General features: G+C 38.3%; 1 protein-coding gene across 9 annotated transcripts in view; it reads left to right on the plus strand.

Moving 5' to 3' along the window:
* The window catches only part of UNC5D (unc-5 netrin receptor D), a 559,094-nt gene that overhangs the window by 531,706 nt on the left and 6,831 nt on the right, over positions 1-20,557 (plus strand). For all 9 annotated transcript variants that reach the window (XM_017536221.2, XM_017536239.2, XM_017536229.2 and 6 more), the window contains one exon: positions 5,976-6,154. In XM_017536221.2, coding sequence (XP_017391710.1) covers positions 5,976-6,154 — 179 coding nt within the window. The remainder of the gene's footprint in view (positions 1-5,975; positions 6,155-20,557) is intronic.

Raw genomic sequence — 20,557 nt, forward strand, 5'->3', positions numbered from 1 at the left:
AATTTAGGCTTGGCAGAAGATTGAACACATTTATATACATGTAATTCAATTTCAGGGTTTTTTCTTGGAAAATTTATAGCTGTAGAACATTATTCCTTCTCTCTATTCTCATTTGAATTCATTGTTTATGCAAAATGACTATTGCTAATTCCCCAAATAGTTTTTCTGAAGAGTAGATGGCTTTCCAAAGGATTGTGCCTTAAAATTGATAGCTGTCTTAATTGACATGTTTATGCGCTATTTGCATTCATTATTGCCAGTTATCATTATGTGCTCAAGTACTTTTGATGGCAAAGGTAGATCTGGAAACCTAGGGTAGGATATTTTTAGGGGCTCTTTCTTGAACAGCGATGGTATATTTCACACGATACGTTTCAAAGTAAAATAAAAATTGGAGGAAGATGTTAAAAATAAAAAGAAAATCTGAGAAGAGCTGGTATTCACAAGGTAGGTATGAAAAGGCATCACATAAAAGACCTCTCTCATCCAAATTGCTCTAGATATCTGTTAACAGGCCAAGAAAAGAGTTCAGGTTTAAAGGTTTTTGTTTGTGAACATGTGTAGATATTAGTGATTCACGTGTGCCATTACAGGATGTGGTAGGTATTTTTTGCTCCCTGTTTAATAAATTCTTAAAGTGCTTGAAAGGAAAATTAGCTAATAAATACAACCTTACTGTTTATTATCCAATTTCTTTTCTAATGCTTTACCAGTTTACAGTCACTTAGAAATGCCTTGCAGAAGATAACATCTCTTGATAATGAGAGGCAAGTATCAGAATAATATTTCAATATTTATTGTTAGGCTATAGTCATCCAATTTGAGGGCTGCTACATTTTGGAGGCTTTATTAACCCTTTGATCCTTTTAAGGATCACTTTATTAATTGCTTCAAGCATTGCTGCAGAATTTGGCCCAGGTTGTCTTCTTCACTTTGTGATAAACTGTATTTCCTAGACAAGTCTAATTTGCTCTCATTTTTTCTGTCAAAAGGTGACTAATAACTTCAGTAAGCCACTATATTTCAGCTATCATTTCATTTGCTTTCATATTTGTCATACAGCCATCAAAACTCTGTGGGTTAAGTATGAGTACTATCACAATTTTACATGCTGTAAAAGTCTCAAAGGCATCAACTTTCTTGTCCAAGATCAAAGATCATGGAACTCTTAAGGAAGTGGAGCCACAGTACCCAACTCAGAGACCTGACTTCAGGATCAAAGCCTGACTACCCCACTATACTACTCCTTGATCCCAATCAAGGCCATCTACTGGATTAACTTTAACTGTGGTCCTTGTTCATAATATGACTTCTCTTTGGGGGCTCACGTACTAGTGACAAACATCATAGCACCAAGTGATCGTTTCAAGTACCTGAAAATATATGAAAATTGAGAAGTTCTTTCTTCAAAAGAAGAAAGGATGGGATGTAACCATCTGTGTGATGGACTAGAACTGTTCATTCTATAATAGAGATCCTACGCATAGCTCTGCCAACAAATGGATATCTTCTTTGAATGATTGCTCAAACCCACTTAATCCTGGGATTGCCTGACTCACAGGAAAGACATGCATCTGATGATACATCTGATGAATAAAAACTGTCCTCTTGGCTGGGCACAGTGGCTCGTGCCTGTAATCCCAGCACTTTGGGAGGCTGAGGCGGGCAAATCATGAGGTCAGGAGATTGGGACCATCGTAGCTAACATGGTGAAACCCAGAATCTACTAAAATACTCAAAGTAGAAAAAATTAGCCGGGCATGGTGGCAGGTGCCTGTAGTCCCAGCTACTCTGGAGGCTGAGGCAGAAGAATCACTTGAATCTAGGAGGCAGAGGTTGCAGTGAGCCAAGATCATGACACTGTACTCCAGCCTGTGTGACAGAGCGAGACTCTATCTTAAAGAAAAAAGAAAGAAAGAAACCTGTCTTCTTTTCCCTAAAAATGACTTAATTTTTTGGTAAACGGTTTCAGCAAAAGTGAAGATGCAGAAAGTGCTGAGAAATTGGGATGACCTAGGGAGGTACAGGATGCATTCTAGAATTCTAGACACAGGTCTCTGTCAGTGAGTTAGGAATAATAGATCGACTTTTAAAGTGCATCATACTTCATGTCCCCTAGGCAGAAAAAGACTACATTTAGGTGGTTTAATATGTTAGTAAGATAAATTCATCAAATTAACATTTATAATATATATGAGATTTAAGATATATAAAATACTTTATATCTGAAATATTGATTTTATATATTAATAGCAGTAAGATACCTATCTTAAATACTGCTTCAAATATTTAAGTCAATGCAGTAATCATCCTCATTGAAGGCATTTGATCCTTCATGTTCAGCCTCATCCCTGACATATCTCCTCATCCCTCTTATCTAAGTGATTTTTCAAATAAACCCAGTCCTTCATACTTAAAAGTTATTTTTGTGACCAAGATAATATATCTTTTTTTTTTTCTTTAGAGTGGTCATTATTGTATCAGTCTTTAGAAGCAAGTTTTTCCTCTTAAATTTAACCCTATGGAATTACCCAGTGATTATTGCCAATCAATACGCCAATAAAGCAACATTATCAACAGTCTAAAATTATAGACCAGAGTAAAACAGTTTTGCAAATATTGAAGAGAAGGGAAGAATTCCCAAGTAATTTATTTCATCATTTCTTATTAATGTAACATTATTAAAGAATCTTTTTTTTTTTCAGTATAAACAACTTAAAGGAAGCTTGCATGTTATAATTTTCCCTTCAAGCATTTCTCTCATCTTTTTTCCAAAAGTGTTGGAAGTTGGGGGATAATTTGTCTGTTACAATAGACAGAATAGTTGGAATTTCTCATTGATTTACAAGTCCCTTAGCTTACCAGGTAGCAGCTGCTTATCTCAGATGTGCAGAGCATGAAAATCTACTGTTCCTCTGCATATTTAATTTAAACAATCAGAAAATGTGATGTATCTACAGGATTCTTATTACTTGGCCCAGATGTCCTTTAGAATGCATCATAAATGTTACATAAAGTATCATCCTTATGCATGGAAAATATTTAAATTTGAAAACTTTAAGAGGGAGATGGGGACCCACTTATTAACATGTCGTAAATTGAAAAATTACTTATTTTTAGACTCAGTCTAATACTTTATTCACCTTCAAATAAAACCACCTTGTTCAGCTTTTTCTGAAGATATCATGCGTCAAGGTGGTTTTTCTTCTGCCCATAGTGAAGAGAGAGCTTGGTCAACAATTTAAGGGTACCATGAGGGCTTTCAGAGGCCAATTCTGTCTCTTGGGATCCTTCAGCAAGGAAACTTCATTGTTTTCAGTTTCATTGATAAGCCATATCTTTGGCGTCATTTTACAATGACAGCTACCATGTTAACTTGCATAGAATTAATAGAAAAATTTCCTTCTAGTTTCTATCATAGTCTTAAGTCAGAAAATATGCAAGGATACTATTCCTATTTGATTTGCATCTTTAGCGGCTAGAGGAAATTTTACAAACCATGATAAAAATGATGTCTCTTCTAACTATTTTAAGCAGTAAGAAGCTAAATAGGTTCGTTGTATAACCATTCAATATATCGGAACAGAATTGTCCACTCTACTGAAATAACCACCTATCCACCTAATTTCTATTCATTCAATGCCTACTTATCTTTCAGGCCAACTCAAATGCCTTCCCTATGAAGTATTTCCTACTGTACTCAGAAAATGTTTTCCTTAACCACCCAGCACTGTAGATTTCTTGGCACTTGTCTTGAAACAGGGTGGTATGTTGAAATAAGCACTGATACAGCTGTTAGGATATCAGAATTCTAGTTTCACCTATGTGAAACTACTTGGGTGAATTTTTCCAGGTTTCATAACCTCTGTGGAATCTATACAAATGCAAAATAACTGATTAGGAAATCAGGGCTGAGATATATAAGGTAGCATCCAAGGTCACTGAACTGGGAAGTGTTGAGTTTTACTCCGAAGTGCGGTCTTTCTGGTTCTAAAAACGATGTTTTTTGTGTGTTATACTATGACAACCTCAAGTACTAGAATAGTTTTGACGAGCATTGTTTCATAATATTCCAGGAACATAACTAAAGCCAGTAAGTAGAATCTGTTTAATAAGATAACATCTTCCCTGAGGTTCTAAGAAGAGCGTGTGATATGCGGTGCTTCTCACATGTGAGTGACCATGAATCTGCTTTTCTTGGAATCTCTTCTGAGATACCCTTTTGGAACTTGTGGATTAAGGAATTTTGTTTCCAAAACAGAGCTCTTAAAATGCAACTGTGTTAAATAGTTACAGAAATGGAAAAATCATTATTAATCATTAATGAAATTTCTGTATCAACCAGTTTTCTCAATTAACAGATTTAAAAAGCTCTATTTTCAATCTACCAAGTCTGATAGTTTATACTTATGTGAGCCTGGCTGCTGGCTGAAAAAGGCCACCATGGCTGTGGTGCCCACATTAGGAATTTATTTAAGAACTGGAAGAAGCATTAGGGCAGGATTTCAGGGAGGGAAGGAAGGGCGTGTATTGACTTGGAGGGCACAACAGGAAAGTTTTTAAGGCAAGGGACAGCTTCTTGGAGTTTAAACAGTTCTAACTAGTCCCTTAACCCAATCCCAGATCTGATGCTTTACCCCTCGAATTAGTTTTCTTTTGCTACGTAACAAACTACTACTACTTTAGAAGCGTAAAACAACACTTATTTATTATCTCACAAGACTGAAACCAAAGTGTTGACCAGGGCATGTCCTCACCTGGAGCTCAGAGTCCTTTTCTAAGTTTATTCAGGTTGTGGGCACCTCTTTGTTCCTTATAGCTTTAGGACTAAGGTCCCCATTTTCTTGCTGGCTGTTGGCCAGAGGTCACTCTCCGCTCCCAGAAGCCACCCACAGGTCCTAGACACATGGCCCCCTCTATCAGAAGTTCACAAAGTGGCTGTTTGTTTTACTCTAGGCCAGGAGAAAAGGTCCCTCCAGACACCAAGCGCTATCTCATTTGAGGACCACCTGATTAGGTCAGGCCCACCCAGAAAAATCTCTGAATTGATTCAGAGTCAACTGATTAGGGGCATTAATTACATCAGCAAATTCCTTTTGTCTTATGATCATGGAAGTGATTCAATCAGATACTTTTCAGACCTTAAAATTCTGTTAGTCCACTTAAACTTATTAGCAACCACTATAGCCTGGCACATTTCTGTGGGATTTCATGTTGTTGATAAGGATTAGTACTGAAATGACAAATTCTTACTGGACAGCTTTAAACCAGAAGCAGGTAGGCAGGCAGCAGGCAGGAGCCTTCCTTACTGTACCACCATACGAGCTGGCTATACGTTACTCTGACTCAAGGCTGGCTCTGTTATGCCAAAGCAATTTAATTCTGAAATAATTCTAATTTTGAAATAAAGATATTTATTATAAAAATCACACAACTTTAGGACTAGAGGATAAAAAACATAATTAAAGGTAACCAACATACAATCATACCTTTGTAGCTTTCATACAAGGCATTTCCTAGTCAGCTCCTTTAATCAGCCTGTTCATCATTGGTCAGTTATGACTATCAGAGGACCATTCCTTACTCTGAACTGAAACCTGTCATTTGATATCTAGAAGCTGAATCTAGATCTATCCCTGAGAGCAGAAAGAGGGGGGGGAAAAAAAAAAAAAAAAAAAAAAAGAGTCTAATTCTGCTCTCACCTGAACAGCTCTTTTAATGGTGGAAGCTGGTTATTGTGACTCCCCTGAGTGGAAGAGTCTGTTGTAAATTTCCAGTACACAATTTATTAGGCTACTAGAGAAGTTCTTTACTATCTTTGAAGAAAGGGAAACTTATCAATGTATTTTATAGAGTCCGTCACAACAGGCAAGCATTTTGTGCATGCATATTAACTCAGACTTTCTTAAAAAATAAGTGTTAATCAGGACTGCTTTCAGGTGGATCTGATCATGTGTTCCTTATTTTGTTTATAGAGTGAACGAGAAGCCATCACTTTCTTTGCACAAGAGGACAGCACTTTTCCTGCACAGACTGGCCCCAAAGCCTTCAAAATTCCCTACTCCATCAGACAGCGGATTTGTGCTACATTTGACACCCCCAATGCCAAAGGCAAGGACTGGCAGATGTTAGCACAAAAAAACAGCATCAACAGGTAATTGGGGGCAACCTCTGGAGGGTGATGTTACTAAGAGAATTTGGAAACATAAAGTGGGCTAAGTATAACCATGTAGTTTCTGAGACCTAATATTTTTATGCGTTCCTCTGGCCATATTTCATGTGTGTTCCCACTAAGTAAGTGAGAAAAGATCAAGAATTTGACAGTTGGCCAAGCATAGTGAGTCATGCCTGAAATCCCAGCACTTTGGGAGGCTGAGGGAGGCAGATGGCTTGAGGCTAGCAGTTTGAGACCAGCCTGGGCAACATGGCGAGACCCCATCTTAAAAAAAAAAAAAAAACATAAATAATTAGCTGGGAGTGGTGGTGTGCATCTATAGCCCCAGCTACCTGGGAGGCTGAGGAGAGAGGATCACTTGAGCCAAGATTGCACCACTGCACTCCAGCCTGGGCAATAGAGTGAGACCCTGCCTCAAAACAAAACAATCCAAAAAAAGACACCTTGTGTGACATTTCCTGTTACCCCATTCTGCCTTTGGCAACATTATAGAAAAGCTCTACTTTGGTTTTTGTACCATGTCTAGTTTTGCAAATTGAGTCATCCAAATGGGGACTTAGATTATTTTATCTTGGAGATTGTGAGTGAACAGAACACTTTCTCAAGCTGGTGATGCAGAAACAAGCAAATTTTTCACATCTCCTCTCTACTATCAGGTAACCTTAAACATGCTTTAACCCTTGTGAGGACATGCTCAACCTACAAAGCCAGTTGCCTGAATAGAAAAAAAGGAAGTTTGAAGATAACTTTTGAGTCGGAAGCCAGAAGATGTGAAATAAGCTGAAGCTTGCCTAGGCACTGTGTATGGGCATGCTGCTCAAACTGACACTGCTCATTACTGCAATAACATTTGTAGTTGAATTGAGAGTAGAATAGAGAGACCCATAATGGGCTTTATTACTTTAGATGAGACAGGCAGGGGTGATGCTCTCCAGGGCAACACTGATGGGCAGGCGGGTTTGGGCTCAGCTTAAGAGATACCTAGTATCCCTGCACTGAAAAACAACATCTCCTCTCCCTCTAAACCCACTGCATGCCCCAAAATGAACAGAAAACACATTTTATTTCCCTTTCCTTTGGTACTATTTTTTTCCTTTGAGGCAAAGCCTTATTTTTTTACCGTTCGACTTGCTCTGTCATTTTCATTTTTTGTTCTTTATTTTCACAGACATCCTACCTGACTCTTTCTTCTCTGAAAGGGAGGGTAGATGTCTGCCAAGAAGGAATGGAGTGCTACTGCCTGTTTCAAAAGGGATCCGGAAGCCAAGAACGAAGGGCACAACTAGAAACCAGTCCCAGTCAGAGAGGAAAGTCAAGACAGAGGCATTGCCGCAAGAGAAAACTGAATTTACAGAGACAGGCAAGCCCGAAAAGAATAGACACATGTTTGAAAAGGCATATATTGAAAATGAAAATGAAAGAAACAAAAATGTGTGAATGTACAGGCGAAAAAATTAGGTTGAATATGTCCCAGCAACTTTGACAAAAGATGAGATGTCTTGTATATACATAATCAATGAACACCATGACTGTGTCAAGTTCCCTTTCTGATCAACATGGATACAAAAATGAAAAATGAACCTAGAAAACATAATGTGGTTAAAAAAGAACAGTGAACAGGGACTCAGAAGATCTACATGGCAGCCATGGTTCTGCTACCAATACCAGTCTGCCTAATGAGTCACTTACTATCCCTGTGTTTCTTTTTCTAAAAATGCAATTGAATCTGAACTATGTTAAGTCTAATTCATGCTGTCTATAAAAGTTTATGATTTTTTTAAGTTACCATTTAAAAAAATTTGTCACAGAATACCTGTGTGCCCATAGATGCTGTCATTACTTTGCTGAATGAGCGTATGCATTATTACATTTTATTTATAGTTTATAGTACACATAAGAGAACTACAGGGAGCACCTCCAAAGTCATCAGTGTCTGACCTTGCACAGTAGGAAAAATGCATTTCATACTGGGAGACTAAGTTTAACAACCTTTTGTATCTGGGCACTAATGAGCAGTCTATGACTATCCTGGAGCCAACTGCCCCCTTCTGTGTCTGGGGCCATAAAACCTGAGTGCTCCTGTGCATGTTGGTTTACTTGTTTTTGTTTTTCTCTAAGATCTCATCTCCAGGAAGATTTTTTGTGACATAATTCATATAACCTATTTCATCATGGAAAATTTCTAACACAGTATCCAGAACATGTGGATTCTTAATAAATGCTAGTTTTTCCCCTTGACATTTCCACAATTAATAGCAAATTAGAATAGCACAAATACGTGGAACCTACTTCTGTCTTTAAATCTTATATAGACAGGCTCATAATCCTAGCACTATAGGAGGCCAAGGTGGAAGTATTGCTTGAGACCACAAGTTCAAGGCCAGCTTGCACTTAGAGAGAACCCCATATCTACAAAGAATTAACAAATTAGCCAGGCATGGTTGTGTATGCCTCTTGTCCTGGCTATTTGGGATGCTGAGTCAGGAAGATTGCTTGAGCCAAGGAGTTTGAGACTGCAGTGAGCTATGATTGCACCACTGCACTCCAGCCTAGGTGACAGAACAAGACCCTGATTCAAAACAATAATAATACAAAATAAATAAAAATCTTATATAGCCAACATACCAATTTCACTGAGCGTCGTTCTCTACCTTTCTCTTTAATCTCCAGCTTTACTCTCAAAAAGTAGTCAAATTATGGAGCAAAAATGATTTAAACTAAGGGCTAGCAAACGTATTATTTTCTATAAAGGATCAGACAGGAAAGAGTTTAGGCCATATGAGATCTGTTGCAACTACTCAGCAACTATTCAACTCTGATGCTGTAACAGAAAAGCAGCCAGAGTGTCTGTAAACAAATAGATGGGACTGTGTGCCAATAAGCTGTATTCACAAAAACAGAAAATGACCCCTATTTGGTCCTGCAATCTGTAGTTTGCTGACCTTTGATTTAAGTGAATCTCCCTTGAAAAACTCCCATAGGATGTTGTTGGCTCTATCAGGATAATACCTGGAGCAGAGGCTTCTCATCCAGCTCTGTCTTAAGGCTGATGTGGTTACAGCAGAGCTGGCCACCAAGATACTTGGAGAAGAATAGGAGAAAACTACTCACAGCTACCTTGTGCTCTGTTAGCTTATTCTATTTTGCAGAAATTGTCAAGCTTTCTTTATGTTTTGAGTACTGTCCCAAAGACAAGAGGGATTTTGGGGGATGTAATCCATCACAATGTTCCATTGTAAAAATCCCAAACCATTGTCTTTGCTCTCTTATGATTCCAAATAATGTAGTCTAGAACTAACAGTAAATGTGTTAAAACACAGAAATCTAAAATTGTCTCTATGCCATTATTGTTGAGTAAGAAAGCCATGCGCAGCTTGGGATTTCATCAACCCTGGGATCACAAAACGTTGATCACAGAATACACACATAGTCAGTCATTCTATTCAGGCAGTTCACCTACCTTGATCTTGTGACAGCACTTTCGCCTGACTCTTCCCCTCCATTCAATTCCAAAAGGTGTTTAAAAGCTAGTAAAGCTACCACCCTTAAATCATTAAGGAAGACTTTCAAAACAAGTGAAGAAAACATTTGCTTTTACTTTATTGCCAGTGAAAATGTTTTCTTACCCTCCTTTTGGTAAATGCAAATATCACTGATGATAATATGCCTTTTTGCCTGTCAGGCCTCTACTTAGATCTGAACAGGAATGAAAAGACAGGGAATGTAAAGTAAAAAGCTTAGCAGTCGATGAGAATGTGAGAAATGTCAGTAGTGTGCGCTGTATGGCTGGCAACACAGGTGGCCTTGAAACCCGCCTGGCATATGGATCACACTAAATAAGCTACACAGCCTCGCAAAGAATGTCATAGATAACAGTTGCAGTTACAGATTCTGTGAGCAAACTTTGACTATTACTCAGAGTTCATGCTTGCTGCATTTCAAAGCTGAGATTGCACATTTATTCTGAAAATTCAGCCATAGCAACTCCATTTCAATGTTCCTGGCCACCTGTGATTGGTAGATGGGTAGAACTGTGAAATAAAGAATTGATCATGCAGCAGGTAGGTGGTGGGGATCAGTGCAAAGGACTTAACAAATTAAATGTTGGAAACTAATTGCTTTATGGAGAAGCGTTCCCCCATATCTAAACTTCCATGGTGCTTTGTATTTTCTATGATACTTTTTATTTTTTAATTACAGTTAATCATACTGAGAGAAGACTATGTACTTGGGGGTTATTCAATAAATACTTCTTTAATGAATGATATTAACTTTTTCACAGGAGAGTGTTTTTCTGTTTGGAGATGGAGTCTTTCTCTGTTGCCCACACTGGAGTGCAGTGGTGTGATCTTGGCTCACTGCCACCTCCGCCTCCTGGGTTCAAGTGATTCTCCTGCCTCAGCCTCCAAAGTAGCTGGGATTTCAGGCACGAGCCACCATGCCTGGCTAATCTTTGTATTTTTGCAGAGATGGGGTTTCATCATGTGGGCCAGGCTTGTCTCAAATTCCTGGCCTCAATAATCTACCCACCTCAGCCTCCCAAATTGCTGAGTTTATAGGTGTGTGCCACCACGCCTAGCCAGGAAAGTGTTCCTGACTCTAAAAACCTGCCTCCTAATAGACAGAATTGATATGAACAAGCATCAGGGGATCTTGAAAGTGAGTCTTAAAACAGGCTACATGGCTGATATTGTGGAAGATTCCTATCTTTTCCCTCAGATATGAACAGTACCTGAAATTCTACTATTAGATCATTCTTCTGTGATGCCTCCTAATTTTCATATTCCAGAAACACTTGTGAAAACACAGCCAGCTTGACCAAGTTGCTATTGGAACAGGCTCATGAGATGGGAACAGATCCATGAGATATGGGCAGATGAGTAGAGGGGAGGTTTCCACAATGGAAGAAAGGATTCTAAAATGGAAAGCAGCAGATAAATGACGTCCTATTAACAGTTTTTCCCAGTGCCCTCCCAATAGCATATTTGTTTGAATATGTATAAGCACTTGCTAGGGAAAACATATTTCTTATTGGTCTGCTAGTTAAAACGTTTCAAACATACTTTAGATTTAATGGGTTATGGTGTAAAAACTGTACATATGAAATTCCTCCTATCTCATGGCTGACATGCTGTGCTCGAATTTGTTTCCCATGAAATATTTTAACATGAGAAACAGAATCTTCTCACACTGAGGTGCTGTATTTTCATTTCCTCTGTCCATCCTATTAATTGGATGCAAAGGAACAATGAGATGGCCAGAGAGCTCAGGGAAAGGGTGGAGGAAGGTCACAAGGCAGCTTTGCAATCTATTTCTGCATAGCTGTGGAGAACTCACCTGAGGTAGAAGAGTCCTAGAGCCAGGTTTCTTTGGAATGAGGAAGAAGGGAGAGAAAGAAAGAGGGAACAAGTTGAGTATAAGATACAAACAGAGCGCCTGCTTCACAGGCAGACCACTAAGTGTGGTTACTTGGTGACCAGGGGCTGTAGGTATTTTCATTCTTGCTTTTGGGGATTTACTATGATCACACTAAACTAAGCTTCTTGGTTCTGCAGGTTAGAAAACACATTCTAGCCTTCAAATAATGGGTGTGAGGCTGCCATTTCTAAAAAATCAGTCTTCATGCCCTAAGTAGTGCTAGGAAAGCTGACAATGTCAGTAGGTCTGAATAAGGATGTTTTTATAATTTGAGAAAGTAAAATCCTAGGAATGATTTATCTAATTTATGAGAACATTTTAAGTGATTATTTCCTTATCAAGTTTTATAACCTGGTTCTAGAAACCAGATGACTCTTCTAAGAAGAATGATTGCATAGGGAGATTGTAGCAAACATAGGTCTTGTAGTCAAAATACAATCAAGCCCAAATCAGATTTTTCTGATTCTGGTCCAGTGTTGACTTATGCAGGGTCTAAAATTTAAAAAGCCCTTACAGTGAAGCCAGAGGGACCCAACACAGTAATGTGGAGGATGTTTTGGTTTCATTTTGTCAAAGTCAATGACTCATGAAATAATCTGCTAATATGAAGCTGAACACAGGCAGCCCTGGGACATGTTTAGCCATGAACAAGCTGTATATGGTTTGTAAGTGGCAGGTGCCCATCCTAAGGGCAATATGGATAAGAAGCTTTTTATGTTCTTCCAAAAGAACTAAAGTTATGCTCCCATTGTGAGCTCTAGAGGGATGCTGACAAGGGGTGTCACATTGCTTCTAGGCAGTGTGTGTGTGTGTGTGTGTGTGTGTGCGCACACGCGCGCGCGTGCGCGCGTGTGCACATGCTAGGCTTTGAAGGAATAAGTTCCCTCCTGTCAGCTAATGTTTTCAGAAAAGACAGTCATGCCAAAAACCCTTTATAGCTTAACTAGTCCCCTTAACAACTGCTATTTCAAATAGTACTGAAAAAAGTTAACTATGTCAACATGTCTGAGTAAGGGTGTTTTCATAATTTGAGAATGTAAAATCCTAGAAATGATTGTATCTAATTTATTAATGTCTTTTTAGTGATTATTTCTTCTCAATTATTTGTGAGGTTTTATCGTCTTTTCATTTTCCAAATTGAGAAACTGTCATAACCTTATCCTGTCAGGAATGAAACTGGAGAATTGACAACGGACTGCAGCTGACTTTGTTCTCATTTGGCAACAGACCTCAAGGATCCAGGGCTCTCATACATTTCCAAAGAAGAAAGAATTCTTGCTATTTTTTTTTCAAGAAACAGATAATGAAATAGGTAAAAGGATAATGATGAGGGAAATTTAATTGCCAAATTAATTGGCTTGAAATGATTAATGTACCACTTTTAGAACAAGGCAGGCTGGAACTCAGCATGTTTTCAGGTGCCCATGTCCTTTCCTTTCAGGTTTTCAGTGCCAGCTTCCTTTCACTGGAAGATACTGGGGACAGCAGGAATTATCTAGTGCTCACCTCTTGCTTAGTCTTTAAAAATGCTGCACTGACTCGCTTTCTCCTGCAGGCCACTTTGCTGCTTGTTGACTACCCAGTGAAGTTGAAGTTTGGGGATGAAAGCTTGATGAATGGGCCAAATGCTTATGGTGTGTTCAATTAATGCTTTTGAGGATAAATGGCTTTTCTCTTCTATTTGCATTTAAAGAAGCATATGGAGGGTTGGTTTTGGTCACATAAGAGGCTTTCAGTAAATTAGACAATTAAAATGATAGCAGAGATATTAATATTTTTCCATTACGACTATGTTTCAATTCCCTATTTGGTGCTATACAGTTTGATTATACACTGTTTTTGTAATGATGTTTTCCAACTTATTATAGGCAGCTTAACTTTGTTTTTACTTTTTGTGCTGACAAACTACTCAAAAAGAAGTTCTTTTAAAAATAAGCTTTTTAGTAGCTGAATTGAAAACAGTGGCCAGGTGTGGTGGCTCACACCTATAGTCCTGGTGCTTTGAGAGGCCAAGATGAGAGAATCACTTGATCTCAGGGAGCTCAAGGCGAGCCCTGGTAACATAGTCACACCCCAATCTCTACCAAAAATAACCTTTTAAAAATTACCCAGGCATGGTGATGCTCACCTGTGGTCCTCACTACTTGAGAGGATCCCTTGAGCCTGAGAGGTCAAAGCTGCAGTGAGCTATGATCACATCACTGCACTCCAGCCTGGGTGATAAAGTGAGACCCTATCTTGCGAAAAAAAAAAAATATATATAGTCAGATGTAAGTCGCAAAAATTTCTAGACTGTAAACAGTTAAACTTGCTGTCTTCATGTCACAGATACAAGTGCTCCCTTCTATTTGAAAGTGTTCGGCAAAAGCTCAAATTCTGAAGGAAATTATTCCATGTACCTGGGTTGAGGAGTCTTCTCTGCTAAGGACGTGGGGCCACAACTCAGATGCGATCCCCTAGTATATTTTAGTATGAAATTCATTCTCACACACAGTCACGAGAAGAGCTTACAAGCTTGCAAATAGGTAGATTGTCCTCCTGGTAGTATGGTTCTGAGTAACTGAAATAAAAGCTTTGTTATCTGGAATTTTGAATAAAAGAGAGGCCCTTACAGACTAAGAAAACAGCTGGACAGACTCCAGCTAGAAGTGCAAGGTGCCCTTGGTAGCTCTTCAGCGTACCTCCCCAGGGCTAAGATAGAGCCTGAGCCCTGTGCCTTTCTCTCCACCCCTGTTATCTAATCTTTTTGTTAACTGATGGGGGATTTAGATGTACTAGTCCCTAAGATATTTGCATTTGAATACTCAGGGATTTGGGAAGATCTGAAAGCTTTCAGGCTCCTAAAGAAAGGGTGGTATCTCTAGCCACTTTTCCTTTTTTCCTTTTCATAAAATTAGCCCTGTGTTGCAATAATTTATAAAGACCTATAAGGCAGAATTCTATCCCGGTTCCTCAATTCTCCACCCTGCCTTTATACGTCCAAAAAAGAAAACAGAAAGCTCAATAACTATTTCCAAGAATCCTCAAATCTAAAGTTTTATTATTGTAACAGGTTATTAGTTTAAAGATGTATTTTGAAAATTAAGATTCAATATACAAATTTGGTTTTTAACTCATATACACCATTATAAGTTGGCCTATGTCTAGCAGGTGAAATTGGTAAGGTAAAGATTCAGAAATTTCTAGTACTATATTGCCCCAGCTTCTACATAAAGCATGGGCTTTCAATTGAGGCCAAGGGATGGAGATGGAGAAGTCTCTGAAAGATAAAATTAATCATGGTAATAAAACAAACCCCCTGGAACTCAGGTGTATAGAAAGCACTTACACTGAAGAAAACAAATTTAGATTTAATAAACCATTAGTACTCAATGTACTTACATGGATGAATGTATTGGGCTGTCTTTGCCCAAGATTTAATCAGCTTGTCCCTGTATTTTACAGTTTATCTGTGCTCACTCGGAGTTCCAAAGGAAAAGATAAAGTCATTGAGTCCATAGGGCTCAGGGAAATGAATTAAAGACAAAATGATGCTAAAGTAAATTCCTAAAATTTAGAGATTAGAATGTTTAGGCCAGGCACAACAGCTCACACCTATAATCCCAGCACTTTGGGAGGTGAAAGCAGGCTGATTATTGGAGGCCAGGAGTTTGAGACCAGCCTGTGCAACATGGTGAAACCTTATGTCTACTAAAAATACAAAAATTAGCTGGGCATGGTAGCACATGCCTGTAATAGCTACTTGGGAGGCTGAGGCATAAGAATTGCTGGAACCTGGGAGGTGGAGGTTGCAGTGAGCTGAGATCAGGCACTCCAGCCTGGGAGACAGAGCAAGACTCTGTCTCAAAAATAAAATAATTAACAAATAAAAAAAAAATAGAGAGTAGATCGTTTATGTCTGCTTGTTATATAAGATCTTAATGATACTACAAAAAAATAAATCTTAGTTTTCAGAGTTACCTCCATTGATCAGAATTTGAAAAGGGTATGATTTACGTTCCCTGAAGTTCAGTGCATAAAAAAGTTAATCTGAAGCATCTAAGATGAGGCAGTAAGCATTTACGTCCTTAAAAATTTGTCAAATAAGAAAATAAAATTTTCAGGCATCTATCTGAATATTCAGGATTACTGTTTTTGCTAATATTCTGGTTCCATTTCAGAAAAAAATCAAACACGCTCAGGAAATTGCTTAAAATCAACTATTGCCGTGAATTCAGTTTTGTTTTACTGTATAAACAATGTTCCCTAAATGGTATGTGCATTTACCTGCCAGTGCCCAAATGCACCAGTGTTATGATGAAGAGAAATGAGTCACATAGATTAGGATCCAAATAATTTCACAAGGAGATGAGATGAATATAAGACATACCAGTTTTCATAAAATCATAATGCATTTGCACACATGTAAGCAGCAAAATAATTCAGCTATCTTTGAGAGATAGCCTATTGCATTGAAATTTTAGAGGGTTTTTTATATATTATTATTTTTTTAGATGGAGTCTCGCTCTGCCTTCCAGGTACAATCTGGGGTCACTGCAACCTCTGTCTCCTGGGTTCAAGCAATTCTTGTGCTTTAGCCTCCCAAGTAGCTGGGATTACAGGCACCTGCCACCACGCCCAGCTAATTTTTGAATTTTTAGTACAGACAGGGGTTTCACCATGTTGTCCATGCTGGTCTTGAACTCCTGAGCTCAGGTGATCCCCCTGCCTCGGTTTCCCGAAGTGCCGGGATTATAGGCGTGAGCCACCATGCCCAGCCTGTATATTATTCTATTGTTAACAAATAAATGTAGTTTAATAGTGTGAGAAACATGCTCACCCGTCCAAACTCAAAGAATAGACTCAGAGGCAGGAAGAACAGCAAAAGTGAGACTTTAAATAGCGGGCTTGCAAGATCAGCTGCCTGGTAGGCAGGCATACTCAGGCAGTTACAACAGGTAATTTATCTCCTAGCACCCAAGTCTCTCCTCCAGTTCCTCACTGGTCAAGTACTGTGATGTAACGATCTTCCTGGCATCACCGAAAATTCATTTTTACCTCATAAGGTTATACCCTGTCACCTTCCCTGCTTAAGTTTTGACTTCCTAATAATGAAACTTTCTTCCCTTTTATGGGTGACCCCTCCTCTACATTCTGTTCACTTATTGTGACTTCTGATGCATGAGCTGTGTGGCTTGTTACATTCGTAGTGCTTAGATTTATAATACCTTGAAAATGGACCATTTAAAATGTTTTCTCACAATAGGATGTGTTAACTGAAAAACTGATTCTACCATTTTTAATAAAGTCAACACATTCTTCTATGTATGCATTAAAATTAAGTGGAATTTGAGATTTGTTTATGTTGTGCTGAATGTGCTTGTGCAAATTCAAAGAATAAATCTAAAACTTGCTTTGGGAGCACATTTCACTTGCTACAATATGTTCAGAGAGCTGTGCCAAGCGAGTTATATTTCTGCCTCTTTTGATCACTTAGCTTCCTTTAGCCCTGGGTGCTTATTCCACAAATCAGGACATTTGCAGGACTTTTCAGAACCATGTGACTGGCAGGAGTCATTCTCCTGCCCTTCTCTTCCTCAAGGCAGGTGTACTCACGAACATTTTTAATATCGTATCGAGACAATGATTCATTAGAAGCCTCAAAACCTACTTTTTATGCCTCTCTAAAGGTTCTGTCATTGAGTTTATGCCCTGGTGTTCCTGTCATGTCTTGAAATGTCAAATATCTCCAAACATTTACGTAGGATAAAGTTCTCAGAGTGCCTGAGGCAGGACATAGAGCTAGAAATTCAGCAGCTTTGGCCATCTAGTTGCGTATTTTCAAATGCAGGAAGTTCAGCCTGATCTTTCAAATCACTACTAGCTATGGAAATCTACTTTGGGTTATAAGACAGTGGAGGAGTGAGGTCAGCATGGCAGCCTACAGGCCACATCTGGCCCACCACCTGCTTGTATAAAGCCCATGAGCTAAGGATGGTTTTCACATTTTTAAATGGCCAGAAAAAAAAAAGAGTAATATTGTGCGCCACACGTGAAAACTGTGTGACAATCAAATATCAGTGTGCCACATAAAGTTTTATTGGGACACAGCCACAGTCATTCACTTAACTTATTGTCTTTGCAATACCAAGGCAGAGTAGAGTAGCAGCAATACGGACCTTATGTGGCCCCCAAAACCAAAAGCATTCACTATCTGTTCATTTACAGAGAAAGTTTATCAACCCCTGGTATAGAATAGAGTGTTAACTCTTAAGGTAAGTAGGATCACAAAGATTCTAGTCATTCCCCTAGGGCAAAAGTTCATTGTTGTTCAATAGCAAATACAAAATGTAAACATAAATCCTTAATAAAATTAGGAGAAAGTACTGCTGCTTTTTTGTTGTAGTTGTTTTTGAAAGAACAATATAGATCATAAAGGATCATTTACCCATGCTAGAAACAAAAGAATCTTCATGGTCATCATTCTTATAATAAACATAAAAGAAGGTCACACAGGCCACCCAGAGTCAGCTCAGGCCTCATCTCTCAGTTTGCCTCTCTCCCAGCTGTTCCTTCAGTTTGCATTTCTACCTGGTTTTTGGTGACAGTGTTTGTAGGAAGATGCTGCGACTTTCCTTATAAACATCTCTGCATGACAAGGAAGAAGTACCAATATTCAAAACAAAGTTTTGTTTTTTCGTTTCTTTTCTTTTCTTTTTTTTTTTTTTTTTTTTTTTTTTTTTTTTTTTTTTTGTGACAGGGTCTCTCTCTTGTTGCCCAGGCTGGAGATCTGTATTTTTTTTAATTAAAAATGTTTTTATTTTATTTTTTGTGACAGGGTCTCTCTCTGCTGCCCAGCCTGGAATGCAGTGGTGCAATCATAGCTCACTACAACTTCAAACTTCTGGGAGCAAGTGATCCTCCTGCCTCAGCCTCCTGAGTAGCTGGGACTACAGGTATTCACCACCGCACCCTGGCTAATTTATTTTACTTTGTGGAGAGAGGTCTTGCTTTGTTTTCCAGGCTGGTCTTGAACTCCTGGCATCAAGTGATTCTCCCACCTACATCTCCCCAAAGGCTAACATTACAGGCTTGAGCCACCACACTCAGCCAATACAAATTTCTTAAATAAGAGGAACTAAGATCTCTTCAACTAGTTAAGCAAGGTTTGCTTTGCCATTTCTATTAGTATAGAAATGGATAACCATCAAAGAAAAACAAAAGGAGGAAGGAATGGAGGAGGAAAAGAAAAGATAAAAGACAAACTACCAAGAATGTTTTTAAGCTGTGCTTCTCTATTTCACAATTAAAGATGTCTATTAGTGGAACGGACCTGTAGTGCTATTTGGCAACCAACTGACTGTAAACGGGATCTTGAGACCTTTTAATAAAACAGCACTTTATTCACTCACAGTTTGTGCGTGTGTGCATGCATCTGTGGCTCCTGTAAAAGGCAACATGTCTTTAAAAGCTTGTCTGTCTTCTGAGTGTTCTGGTCTACATCAATCCTATTTGTGACCATAAGCTGGGAGTGGTGAGAGAAAGTAATACCATCCTCAAGATAGGAAATACTTGGCTGGCTCTGAAAAACCTTTTCAACTCATCAGAATTTTACCAGAGATGACATTACTATCCTTACTGTAAAAGTCCCTATGAAAAACAGTGACCTTTAATCTTTTGTGTTGTCTTTGTCTTCATCATAGCAAAGTTACTGTCCTAAAGGTTACCGTGCTTTTACTGAAGATACCATGTTATTGAAAAGCGTTGTAGGAATCAGTTACTTGGCTGAAAAATGTTGAATAAACACCTGTCATTGTATTATCAAAAGTGCTGTAGCAGATTCAGAAAATTAATAGATATTATCCTTGCCCTTCAGATGTTTGTGGTCAAATTGGGAAGGCAGTGTTCATGCTCACACACACACACACTCACACACATACACACACACACATACGCGCGCGCACACACACACAAAATAGATAAGCATTTTTTTCACATGAAAATTAAGTACAAGCATAAAAAGAGTTGTTCAGAGAACAGACTAAATGAGAATTGAACCATTGGACACTGCCAAAAACCATTGGGATTTTGAACCACTGGGACACACACAAAAAATTGAGTCATTTTTTCCTGAGATAAATCTACCCTCGTTCCCTCCTCCTCTTCTTTACCCCTTGCAGTAGAGAGGTATCGAGGAGCATAATTAAACTTGCCAATTTGTGGGGGTGTATGATCTTGATAAACAGGCTAAAGGGAGAAAGTGGACCTTCCTAGTGAACAGAATAAATGAAAACAAGAAGCAAAGTGTTACCTAAGTCAGGGTCAGTGGCTCAAAGAGCAAAAGAAGGCTGTGTGGAAGGAAAAAAAAAATATATATATATATATATATTATATATATATATTATCCATAATATATATAATACGTATATCCATATTAGATATAATACATATATCCATAATACATATAATAGATATGTGTAATATATATATATATATATATATATATATATATATAAAAAATGAATAGGGATATCCATATCTAGCTACGGGTATTCATATATCTATATCCATAGGTAGATCAAGGCCAGACCAAGGAAGTAATTGAAAACAACTAGAGTAGGTATTTCATGATTGAGGAAATAGAATGCAGAGTATATCCGAGTTTGGAAAAACTCTAAAGATTTTGTGTGATTTAGACCATAAAGTGATAGAGTATAAATTAGTTATAAGTAGTAAACACGGAGAGCAACAAAGAAGCTGATGAGTATGTTAAAAATATATATATATAAAAGGAAGAATTGAAAACAGAGGGTCTAGTGTGAGAGATTAAAAAGACAGTTATAAATACTGGGATACTTGTTCTAGTTAGAAAGAAGACCAGTTAGGAGGCATGAAGATATCAGTTTCTGATGCATTGCATTTGTGAAGGTAGAGGAATCTGTAATTGGAACAACCCCAAGGTCATTTAGAGATCTATTATTAGCT

This window comes from Cebus imitator, unplaced genomic scaffold, assembly GCF_001604975.1.
Source record: "Cebus imitator isolate Cc_AM_T3 unplaced genomic scaffold, Cebus_imitator-1.0 Scaffold5, whole genome shotgun sequence".
Taxonomy (NCBI): domain Eukaryota; kingdom Metazoa; phylum Chordata; class Mammalia; order Primates; family Cebidae; genus Cebus; species Cebus imitator.